The sequence below is a fragment of the Montipora capricornis genome, chromosome 3 (genome assembly GCF_036669925.1).
Source record: "Montipora capricornis isolate CH-2021 chromosome 3, ASM3666992v2, whole genome shotgun sequence".
In the NCBI taxonomy this organism is placed as follows: Eukaryota; Metazoa; Cnidaria; class Anthozoa; order Scleractinia; family Acroporidae; genus Montipora; species Montipora capricornis.
Genome location: NC_090885.1, coordinates 59,897,480 through 59,909,979, shown reverse-complemented (window position 1 = coordinate 59,909,979; position 12,500 = coordinate 59,897,480). Strand labels below are relative to the sequence as shown.

Here is a 12,500-nt window from a genome sequence, read left to right as displayed (position 1 = left end):
GCGCTCTCGGTCATCTTTGCCTAAAAATTCATGAAATTAATGGCAGGTTGGCACCTCAAATGCAAGCATTTAAACATTTCACACAAATCGGTGGGGAGGATAACATTTTCGCTCCTTTAAGCAAATTTCTCGTAATATGCTTTAAGTGGCTATTTTATCTTTCACAAAAGGAGCGAAGAAAATCGTTAAACGCTTAACGTTTAAACTCTTGTAAGAATCAAACCACATGTGCCGGAGTTAACTGTCACGAGAAAGTTAATTTTCAATTGACGTTATTTCTATTGTTTTCTCTTTGTCTTTGGTTTGGTGTGTGTTCCTTGCTTTTTAGGGCCCGCCCACACTAATGCGTTTTCAAAAGCCTCCGGGTCCCTGAAAACGGCTAAAAAACCTGCGTCCACACTGGCGTTTCTACATCGTATTCGGCTGTCCATACTAGAGACTGAAAACAGAGATCTAAAGATGCGTTTTTGTTACCAGGCTTTAGTCTTCGTCTGAACGCGCGGGAAAGTGAGGCATGATAATGATTATGACGTCACGCGTATTCAAAAAACTCCGTTTTCACCATCCAGTCAAGAGCGATAGACCTCCGTTGTCAAGTCTCCACTTTCAAAAGTGTTTTCGAAAACCTCCGTTTTCGTGGAACTCCGTTTTTGAAAACATCCGTTTTCGATCGTTTTAGTGTGGACGGGGCCTTAGTTTCGATCATAACATGCAAAAAACAGGTTGGTGTAAAACGTTGCCTTCTACGCAGGTCCTTCTTGAAGTTCAACGCGAACTACCAAAAAAGCGTAATGATGATTTGAGAGAAGTCTGGGCACGAGGAAAGTGAAAAGTGCTCTGACAGGAAAATGCCAAGATAAAATTTAGTTTGAATAAGATTGGATCATATGAAAAGAAAATAAATAAACAGGTAAGGAAAACCAGAGAAACCAGTCTAAAACGAGTGAAATGTGTCAGTCTTACCGATGGTCTTTCCTGAATCCAGTTTTCTTTGCATTTGATTAAGTAACGATGAATAAAAAACATCCAAACTGACACCCCGAACTTTAATTTGCATCTTAAGCAATTTTACGTCAATAGCTAGCTGTGTTCGGTACATCTCTTCGTTGAGTTCCTCCAATTCTTGATCGCTGAACCGAACGCGAATTCCCATTACACGCTTCCGAAGTTCCTCCACCAGGTTTTGAACATCTTCTTTAGTTTCCAGTAGGACATAAACCAGGTGGCTTTTTGTTGCTCTCTCATCGTCACCTTCAATTCCCTTTTCAATCTTATCCTTGAGCGCCTGAAGAAAACACAAAAAGCTGATCTGGTTCTCGTAAACGTTCACTTGTTCATCCGTTAGGCTGGAGTGTTCAAGCGCCCTCGTGAGTTGCTCTTGGTCGTTAGGAAATTTCACAATGTTTCGAGCCTTCAGTCTTAGCCTGCTTACTACAGCTCTGCGCTGCTCCTCACCTAGCAAGATCTTCTTTTTTATCTCTTCGAAGTCTGCGAGGATCTTCTTAATGATGTTGCCGTACCTCAGGCTGGTGCGAATGGGAGTCGAACACTTTGGGCAGCGCTTAAGCTGTACATCAACAGCTTTTCCATTTTCGGTTTCCTGTGCTTGATCCATCCAATGATCCATCATTTCTACTTCAAACAGGTGACCACAGTCGGCTAATTCCACAAACCGTGCATTCGGGTCGTCTTCGGTTCCGAAGAAAATCTCTGTAACTTCGTCCTTGTGACACACTCGGCATTTCTTGGGGCAGTTTTCCCCGCAAAGACCAATGCATAAATGCTTGCAAGGAAGGCGTTTTTTGCAAGGTTGATCACAACGCTTACGATTGCAAGGCTCGGAGCATAGCTTGGTGCATTTATGATGCTCACATTTCCAGATGCATCGCTCGTTGCAGGGTTTGCATGGTTCACCGCATTTCTGCTTGCATTTACTGTGTTTGCAGGAGTTTCCGCAGGGCTCCTTGCAGGGTGGGCAATTTTTGGTACAAGGCTCAGAGCAGTTGTGGCCACAGAAAAGGGGTCGGGCACATACAGCCTTGCATGGCTCATGAACACGTCCCCGCAAACAGCTACTGCAGGTACCTAAAGTATATTAAAGTGTGAAGAAGGATTAATTGTGCCCTGAAAGAGACTCATTAAGACTCCTAACCCTGGGCAGAAGTCTTGCCGAAAGCCCCTCCTTTGCCAACAATGTTTCCTCTACAAGGATATGAAATGATTTGAAAGATAAAGACACTTTCTGAATCAAGCGTTTAGACTGCGAGATAATGCGTAACTTCTAGTTCAAGACATTCTCTATTATTTAAAACAAAAAACAGCTTAATGAGCCATCCCTGTGACTTGGTCTTTCAAGAAACCTGATACGACACTTTTCGTAATCGATAACTACTCCCTCCGACACAAAAGAACAAAGCTCACTGTCAGAGTTGGTTCACTGGACATATTGGCTGCAAGCCAGTACGTGTGGCATACCTTTTCCTTCTCGGTATACCAAGTGCCTCGCTCGGTTACCGGGGTGAAATTTGCTTTTGTTCATATGACAATTTTCAGCCCAGTGAAATGTAACGAACAAGCATAGCGAGAATTTCTCGATTTTCTTTGTTGAAGGAACCTCAAAACTCTTTTAACTTTACAAGGGACCGGACAATCTTAAACCATTTCTTTGAACTCCTTCAAAAAGTCGTTTTTCGAGTCCCGCTACATTTATCCTTTTTTGTTAAGTGTGCTCTGTTTAACATTTCTTTGTCTCGTTCGACTCACAACCATATTTGGTGAGTCACATGACCAAAACAGAAAATGTCAAAAAAACTCAGCGACTTAAATATGTTTTTCAGAAATTTTTAACGCATCAATATGATATCAAACATTAAAAAAAACGACACAACTTTTAAATTTGCAAGACATATTTCGGATACTCAGTACCCATCTTCATTTGAAGGATGTTTACAAGTGAGTGACTTTATATAAGGTAGGTAAGAAGTAGGTGTAAATTACAAGTTGTAGAATAATAGTTACAAATCAGTAAGAAAAAAAAGTTAAATAATACTTAAGGAATACAACGGAGTGGGAGAATAAAAAGGTGCGAGTACAAATCTGTGAAAAATGTTGAATACAAATAGTAATTAAAGTAAGAGTGTTAAATTAACATGTTTGAGCTCTTTATTCAATGCCGGTCGTTCCCTTTCAATATGAAGGGCTTCTTTGATCTTAAGTTGGAAATTAGTAAGAGCCAAGTCTAACACGGAAAAACAATTGACAGAGTATAGATACTTACACGACTCAGAACCCTGAAGATTTTTATAGATACGGGAATTGCGATCCGAGAGTAAGTGCTCACGAACCCTGGTTCTAAAATGTCAAGTGGTTTCACCGACATAACAGGTATGGCATCCTGCACAGGTAAATTTGTAAAGCATCTGGGACGGAGCGCATTGGGGATCGAGTCCTTCACACTAAACGTTACTTAACTTAGAGGAATTGAAGGCTAACCTAAGTCACTCACTTGAAAACATCCTTCAACTGAAGATGGATACTGAGTATCCGAAACATTTCTTGCAAATTTAAAAGTTGTGTCGTTTTTATTAATGTTTGATTTTAATCTTACTGCTACGGAAATTTGGTTTAAAATCCGTGACATGGATTTGAAAAAAAAGGCCCCCTTCTGATAATTTTTTAAAAATATCAGTTCCATTTTTTGTCTAAATAGAAATTCCATGCTTAAGTTTACGAAAAATGATGGGAAGGGTGAGAAAACCGCCTCCTCCTTTCGTTTCCCGAGGGATTTTACATGTGTTTCACTAAAACGCACGGCAGGGGACTGGGATTACTTGCGCATGCGCCTTCTGATTGAAGTGATGTCTGATTTCCATTGAAAAAGTTACTTGACAGAAGCACCCATGCAACCTTTTTGTCGGGCTCTAGACTAAAAATCGTCCTTAGCAACCGTTGTCTTTCTGTAGTTAAGAGACACCCACAGTCCCGTTAACCGCGGGCTGAAGGGTTATAAGGGAGGTTAAGCATGACGTTTACGCCAAACGGCAAACGTCGTGAGTGAAATTAGGGCTATGCCAAAAATGTAAGAACCCTGCTTGAAATTAGCTCATTTCAGGTCCTGTTAGCTCCAGATATCAAGCAACGTCTCAAAGGAACGAGACAAGTTAAAATGAGAGAATTTTCACGCTTTCATGACAAGCAGGAGCCTGCCGTTTTTTCGTTTGCCGTTGGCCGTAAACGTCATGCTTAAGCTCTCTAATATGGCGAAATTTCCTCCTCGGTAACCGAAATCTCGGCAAGAGGGTGGTCCACCCTATCATACAAGCTTACCGAGATTTATACAAAGATTTTAATGGTGAGGTGCTATCTCCAGAAACCAAGCCGGCATGGTCAACCGGGAGTGCATCAGGGCATGGAGAGCCCTGGGCAAATAACGGCAAAGAAATGCACCAAACTGGAAAACGCACAAGCAGAACATATAAAGTGTGGAAAGCTATAGAGTGTTTTTGCTCATTAGACCAGCAGCCATATTTGAATACTAAAACAAAAGAAAGAATTTTCATAAAAATATAGTTCAATTCCCAAAAGAATATTTCACTCCTCCAACATGACCGCTGTTTCTTAGGGCGCTTTCCATTGGACAGAACTGACCGGCCAGACCGGGCATATTGGAAGGACTAACTCTACAACGCATCCACATTAACACATGTCGAGGATGATATATACTCGCCGAGAAGAATGCGAGGGATTATCATGAAAGTTTTCCTTCAAATTGTTGCATTTTCTTTGCAAATTATTGGGTCTGGCCCGCCAGTTCTGACAACAGGTAAGCACCCTTAGTTTCACTCCTCAGACATGGCCACCTTGACGTCATGTGAAAACACTCTATTTTTCTTTTCCTTGTGAAATAAGCTGTTTAGTGGAGTACTGTTTGGCGTTACCATCATTAAAGGGAAAGTACGGCCTAGAAAATGTTTCTCTGAATCGAAAGCTTGTAACCTTCATTGTCATACTTGACCACTTATTTGGGCTTAATGTGTTTAAAGGGAAAGTACGGTCAAGAAAAAGTTTCTCTAAATTACGAAAACTTTCCCCCAGGAATTCGAAAATAATTAACGCTTTGTCGAGTTCCCTGTTAAAGTGTGACAAGAGTCACAAGAGCACTTTGAAGTTGCCTCTTTCGTGACTTGGAGAGCACCATTATGGATATGACGTAGCAATAGTCAACAAACGTGCTCGACCTTACCAAGTTCTTCGATCCCCGATCACTTTCTCATTCTTGTGTGGCCTTTCTGCGTCGAGAAATTCAAATGTAAGATGAACTATGGTAAACAGTCTTGTGGTTCAATAGGTAGTAGGCCATGTAGGCCATAAATGCGACAGAAGCTCAAGTCACTTAATACTTATACTAGATTTTCTAGTCAATCAAACTAGGCGACAAAAATCAGCCAGAGCAAATGTAAAAGACAAAAACCTTGAACATGCGACAAAGAAATATTCACAAGCGTACCTTTTTCACTTTCTTCCTTCAGCGACAGCCGTCTTCGATGCTTCCGCAAACGCATTTGTTTGCTTTCACACGGGAATATGCCGACGAAACTTTCAGATGTTGCTCAATGGCTTTTTCACATCAACATTTACCGCTGCTGGGGTGTACGCTTCCGATGGGGATGACACTAGACTTGTCTAGACTTGAGAACACGTATAAAAATAAAAAAACCGAAGCATACACCGGAAAATTAAAATTTAAAGAAAAGTTGGCCGGCGAAAATAAATCGTGGATGGATTCCTCAAACCTGAAAACCTGACTGCTATATTGTCTGTTAGGGTCTGTCATTTTACCGAGGAGGACTTCAAGCGGGATCTTCAGGTATATGAATATTGGTCTTGGTGACATTCGCTTCATAACGAAATCTCAGTCAACTAGTCCAAAATTATTTTGGAGCGAGAAAACTGAATCAAGCCACATATAGACGTCTTTCACTGTTACGCGCTAATAAACGTAACATGAAATGTGGTTAAATTTTGTTAGCAGTATAGAAACTACTGAAACGATTTACTCTCACCATTTCATGGAAATATATAAATCGATCGTTTGTTTTGAAGTTGTAACAGGGATCGCGTAGAAAGCCACGGTAGACAGATTAACCTTGATTTCCAGGCATTTATTTCACAGCAATGAGCGCGGAATAGCACTGCAAACTCTCTTTCGCTTTGTAAAACTCCTGCATATAACTCACATATAAAACCCTGTTTAATGACCACGAGGTAAATCTGTTCAGAGGTGGAGCCAATAGCAATACAATTTAGCCTCTGGATTAAGATTCAAGTCTACAAAGTATTGCTCTCCTCGCCTAAGTTTTCAAGTACATTTAGTCATCCGGAGAAATCCTTGACTATTGCTACGTCATAGCCTCGTTTGCATACCCAAACACAAAGATGGAGGATTTCAATAGGCCATTTCCGAGTTCATGTCTGCCTCCTCTTCAAAGCGAGTCTAAGTGCGAAGTTTTTGTTATGAAAATTAGTTTTCATTCATATGTAAAGTAGAACTAATTACCATCACAAAAACTTTGCACTTAGACTCGCTTTGAGGAGGAGGCAGACATGAACTCGAAAATGGCCAATTTGAATTTGCCTATTTTTGAAGCGTTATTCTTGGCTATTTAAACACTGCATTCAGTCCAAATGAGTGGTCAAGTATGACAATACAGGTAAAGAACTTTCGATTCAGAGAAACATTTTCTAGACTGTACTTTCCCTTTAAATCGCCAACAATAACGCTTCAAAAATGGGCAATTTTGAATTGAAATCCTCCATCTTTGTTTTTGTGAATGCAAACGAGGCTATGACGTAGCAATAGTCAAGGATTTCTCCGGAAGACTATATGTACTTGACGTAAACAAGGAAAACACAGGCGAAGAGAGCGATACTTTGTAGACTTGAATCTTAATCCAGAGGGTAAATTGTATTAATATTGGCTCCACCATGAGAACAGATTTCCCTCGCGGTCGTTAAATTAAAGAGGGTTTTAAATGTGAATTATATGCAGGAGTTTTACGAAGCGAAAGAGAGCTTGCAGTGCTATCCCGCGCTCACTGCTGTGAAATAAACACTATATATTGCTTGATTCAGTTTTCTCGCTCCAATATAATGATATTTTGGACTAGTTGACTGAGATTTCAGTATGAAGCGAATGTTACCAAGAACAATATTTATATACCTGAAGATCCCGCTTAAAGTCCCCAAGAGGAAAATGACAGACCCTAACAGACAATATAGTCGTCAGGTTTTCAGGTTTGAGGAATCCATCCATGTTTTATTTTCGCAACCCAACTTTTCTTTAAATTTTCATTTTCCGGTGGAATCTTTTGTTTTGTTTTTTTTTAAATATGTGTCTAGTTTTATGTCCCTCGAAAGCGTAAAACCCCAACAGCGGTAATTGTTGCTGTGAAAAAGCCTTGCTATGTGTATTAAGCAACATGCGAAAGTTTCGTCGGCGAAACAAATACGTTTGCTGAAGCATCAAAGACGGCTGTCGCAGAAGAAAGAAAGTGAAAAAGAAAAGAAGGTACGCTTGTCGAATATTTCTATGTCGCATGTTCAAGGTTTTTGTCTTGTTTACATTTGCTCTGGCTGATTTTTGCCGCCTAGTTTGATTGACCAGAGAATCTACAAGTATTAGGTGACTTGAGTTTCTGTCGCACTTATGGCCTACTTGGCCTACTAGCTATTGAACCACAAGACCGTTTACCATAGTTCATCTTACATTTGAATTTCTTGGGGAAGAAAGGTCACAAAACATTGAGAAAATGATCGGGGAACGAAGAACTTGGTACGGTTGAACACGTTTGTTGACTATTGCTACGTCATAACACGTCATATCCAAGATGGCGCTCTCCAAGTCACGAAAGAGGCAACTTCAAAGTGCTCTTGTCACATTTTAACAGGGAACTGGACAAAACGGCAATTATTTTCGAATTCCTGGGGAACAGTTTTAGTAATTTAGAGAAATGTCGTTGCGTATGGTTACTCCGACTCGGGGAAGGACAGGAGTAGAAACATGTCGACACAAATCTAAATTATTCCTTAATCATGTGATTCAGTCCATAGACCAAAAATGTTAATGCTTTTGTTCAGTCATTAACCTGCGTTTTGAAATTTTGGTGCATTTGCTCTGCTACATGAATATACTCCTATATTGTGAAGTGAATGCTAGACAGTCGTCTTGTTGGCAAACGTCTACTAACGCAGGCTTACCGGCACAGGGGTGCTCACACTTCAACGTCACACCACATGTCGCATTACAAGGAATATGCAGAGGATTTTCGTGACACTTTGCATCATTCTCGTGTCCACAGGGCCAGATTTTCTTTACAATAGTAGAACACTTGACTGTGCAATCCTCAGAGCACACATTTTGGCATTGGTGCAAACATTGCAAAATCTCTTCACAAGGTGAATTGCATTTCACCTCAGAGGGGTCCTTAAAACAAGGAACCATCTGGATATGGCCACAACTTAGGAACTTCTCCACGGGTTGTGCACAGGGACCACATTCTTGGAAGCATCTCTTTTTACACTTGTGGTTGAGTGTGCAGAGCGACTTCGCAAATGGCTTTTTACATTTGTATTCTTCGTGCTTCGGATCTGTTGGATGACAAGCCATTTCACAAACATGACCACACTCTAGTCGCGTGTTGCAAGGCACTGTACATCCTCCCTCGGGAGCCTGCCTGAAGTCTTCCGCACATGCTGCGTGGATCACGTTTCTTGGATGATTCTGACAAGTGAGTGTTAGAGCTTTTCCAACATTCCCTTCTTCCTCCATGTCGTCAATAATTTTGCGCCACAACGTGCTCTTTTCCTTCAAAAGGCTGATGTTACCGATGCAGAAAAACCCCTTTTTTGCTCGAGACAATGCGACACACACGCGGTTTTCTGTCTGAAGGAAGCCGATTTTTCCCTCTTCGTTGCTTCGAACGAGTGATAACAGAATTATGTCGTTTTCTTCGCCTTGGAAGTTGTCCACAGCGCAGACTCGTACTCCGCGGAAGAAATCTTTGGGCATTTCCTTCTTGAGCTGGATTAACTGCCCCGTGTAAGCTGTAAGGACTGTAATTTTTTTCTCTGTCATAGCCTTGAAGGATTAGGTAACGACAAAGGGAAGCCAGGAACTTGGATTCGTGTTCATTTGATCGGCTCCTTCCCTCCTCCAGAAAATCCTGCAATAGTAATTAATGAAATGTACCCCGTCAAACGTTTTCCGAAGAAACCATATTCGGATCGGTCTTTCAAGTTGACCCACAGCGCACATAGCAGAATTCCAAGAGTCCATTAACCAAATGTAAGATTGTCCCCATCAGCGTCAGAAAAATGTCTATTTGAAAATAGAACCAAAACCAAAACTGCAACCAGATTTTGCGGGAAAATAAACAATAGACCAAATGTTGTACCCAATTCAGTTCTTCCCATGGTTAAGCTTCTTTGTGTATTGTGTCTGTGTTCTTCGTGCATTCTGTGTAGCAGTGACATTTAAATGATGTGAAAATACCTGGAAAAAAACGTTTTATTCGGGTACAACATTGAGGTAGCCGATTTGTTCTTTTGTTTATATACCCGCAAAACTTGGTTTAAAAAGAGACACTTTTCTAACGCTGATGCGGACAAGGCCAATTTGAAATCTCAATCTTGGGTGATGGACTCTTAAGCTAATAAATAGGAAAATCATACAACTAATTTAAGATAAAGGTATAGCTTGATGTTAAAGACAGCTTAACGAAAAAATGGTTAATGCGCCGGAAACCATGGAAACGTAAGGTCCATGGTAACGTTAGGTAAGGTATCTAGAAATCCTAGTCAGTGGGTCAACCAGCAGAGGGTGTTTAAAGTAACAAGAGGGCAAAGGGTTCTGATCACGCCCGACATGATACGTTACATTTCTGGTTCCTCCTTACTGCGACAAAAGGCACCAAAAACTCAACCCCCCCCCCCCCCCCCACCCTTCATCCCCTCTCCTTTGTGCTGTATAGCTTTCTTATGAATGTGCAGCCTTACAAAAATAACATACGGTCTTATACCTCGCCGTGGTCATGACCCACAAAGAACATGTTACGAGCCACGCCCTTGATATTTTCAAAATGTAACACAGATTCGTGGTTCTCCAACTTTGGATTAACATAAATGTGTTCCAACATCTTGGATATTTCTGGCCTCATTCGATGCTGTAAGCGCAACCGCTTAAAATGCATTCCATTGTCTACCATTCTCTCAAAGAGTGACACGTCCAGGTTGTAGTTCTTTGCGAGATCAAATACCGTGGGATTGGGACGGAGTTGCTGATGGTCACCAATCAGAATCAAATGCTGACATCCGGGAGTCAAAGAAGTTACAATGTGTGACTCAAGTACTTCAGCAGCTTCCTCGACAATCGTTATTCGAGGCTTTAGTCTTTGCAGAAGGCTGCGGAACTTTGCAGCTCCTAAGTGATGCACGGAGATAAAAAAATCAGTGCGCGTTTGAAACAGGAAAGCCCAACGACACAAATCATTTTCAAGGACTCCCACAGATAGAGTTCGCCGTTGAACAATTAACCAAAAATATAAAGTAATCTAAATCAACCAAAGACTAGAGACTGCTGACCACAGTCGAAGGACACCCGAAGGCTCCTTTTCCACTAGCTTCTACCATATTTGCGCAGGGGTGGGCGCTATTCCTATCGTTCATGCACAATTTGTCCGCGGTATTACTGGTACTCATTTTACCGACCTCAGCCGGATGGAAAGCTGAGTGAACGCTGGAGCGCACGTGCAGGGATTCGAACTCCGAAAGCTGGGATGAGGTCGCGAGCGACAATCAACTACACTCCGTGCCCTATTAAATCAACGAGAAGATTAAAATATGGTGTAATTGGAGAAGTAAAAGCAGTTGTAATGTGAGAATGTACCGTCCTCAAGCTCCGAGTGATAAGAGCTCATGCTGCTCCGTACATCCCTAAAACACTTAACACGAAAAAATTAAACGAGGCTGAGTCTTCATAAAATGAAGACAAACAAATTTGTTAATGAGAATAGGCTGGTAAGACGAAGCCTTAGGAAGCCAGTCAACTGCACTGAATGAGGCTTTCCCTGTTCTTTTAATAATAATAATAATAATAATAATAATAATAATAATAATAATAATAATAATAATAAACCACTGGACCCTTACACACAGTTCCTTCGAGGTACGCCGTGCTCTTTTCTAGTATTGGTATCTGGGTTCAAAGGAGTCCTTTTCATTCTTCTCAGTGGTGCAAGATAAATTGAGTCCGCCATGTTTCTTAACAATGACACCGCGCATCAGCTTAGTGCAAGCTCGCAAGGTCTGAACGGTCAGCGGCCTTACACTGATAGACCACTTTCATCAATGGCGACCACCTATACATTTTCTTGTATTTATGTTAATGAGACCTACTGCCCTCATTTTGAAAAAATGTAGCGAGGATAGAAAGGCTTATTAGTATTTAAAAACAGAAGAATATTTTATTTCGCCGCCATTATGAAAGTTTCACAACGGATAATTATGTGGCTAGCCTTACATACGTATGTTTCATCCCTGCCAAGGGACTCATCAGAGACCTTTCGGCTAACTTGTCAAACATCGCGTTTGAAGTCCCGCTCGGGGACTATAAATACTTTGAGCTTCGTTCAGAACATTTTCCGAGAAAATTCTTTGGGCAGCGACTATCGCGGCCGCTGTCAGAATCAACGGATAATATTTCTCTGGACGCTGCCATTGGCTTGTGAAAAAGAGCTAACCAGCAGGAAAAATGAGACTAGCCAAAACGCGACATTTCTTTAGGAAAACCCCAGAATAACAAATCCTAAAACGTGTTTTCTCCTTCTTTACGAGAACCCCGCAATGGATTTTGAATCAAAAGAATCCATAAAAACAGTGGACTGTTTGGTTTTTTTGTGAACCCGGATTTTTAGAAATCATCATCCCCAGCCTTTCGTTCAGATTTCTAGTTGCATGCGGTTTTTCGGATTCGCCGATTCTTTTGTCGTCAAAAGCGTCATATTTTGGACTCAAAATCAGGCTCTAGATTTTCCCAAAGTAACGCAGACTAAAATAACTTACCAGTTGCTGTCATACCGACGACATCAGCGTTCTTGAGTACCTCAAAGTCTTCCAAGTTTGTGATGTCCTTCATTTTCTTGGCACCCGCATCAAATTGTTCTTGATAAAGTGAGACAGTGTGACGATAACTTTCACTCATGTCTGCGAGCCAGCGACCGTGCAAACGCCATCGGTCCTTGATGCTTAAAGAGAGCTTAAAGACCAAAACATTTCGGATCTGAAACCCAGCAAGCGTAAAACGAGACATTTACTTGAAATATTTAGCCTGTGTACAGCCGCCCACTTTCCGCAAAAAAAAAATCGGAGAAGAGCGTCTGTGATTTACCGTTAGTAATCGTGTTCCGGAATAATTTTGCATATATTATTAATTGATCTACGCTGAC

At 41.2% G+C, this 12,500-nt stretch overlaps 1 protein-coding gene across 1 annotated transcript in view; it reads right to left on the bottom strand.

The window, feature by feature from the left end:
* The window catches only part of LOC138043547 (NFX1-type zinc finger-containing protein 1-like), a 24,963-nt gene extending 12,649 nt beyond the window's left edge, over positions 1 to 12,314 (bottom strand). The window contains 6 exon segments of the mRNA XM_068889873.1: positions 1 to 20; positions 964 to 2,085; positions 8,257 to 9,121; positions 9,123 to 9,221; positions 10,077 to 10,477; positions 12,118 to 12,314. The exon segment at positions 1 to 20 is cut by the window's left edge and continues 136 nt beyond it. Of these exon segments, the coding sequence (XP_068745974.1) occupies positions 1 to 20; positions 964 to 2,085; positions 8,257 to 9,121; positions 9,123 to 9,221; positions 10,077 to 10,477; positions 12,118 to 12,256 (2,646 nt within the window). The 5' untranslated portion in view covers positions 12,257 to 12,314.
* Positions 12,315 to 12,500: the final 186 nt, after the last annotated feature.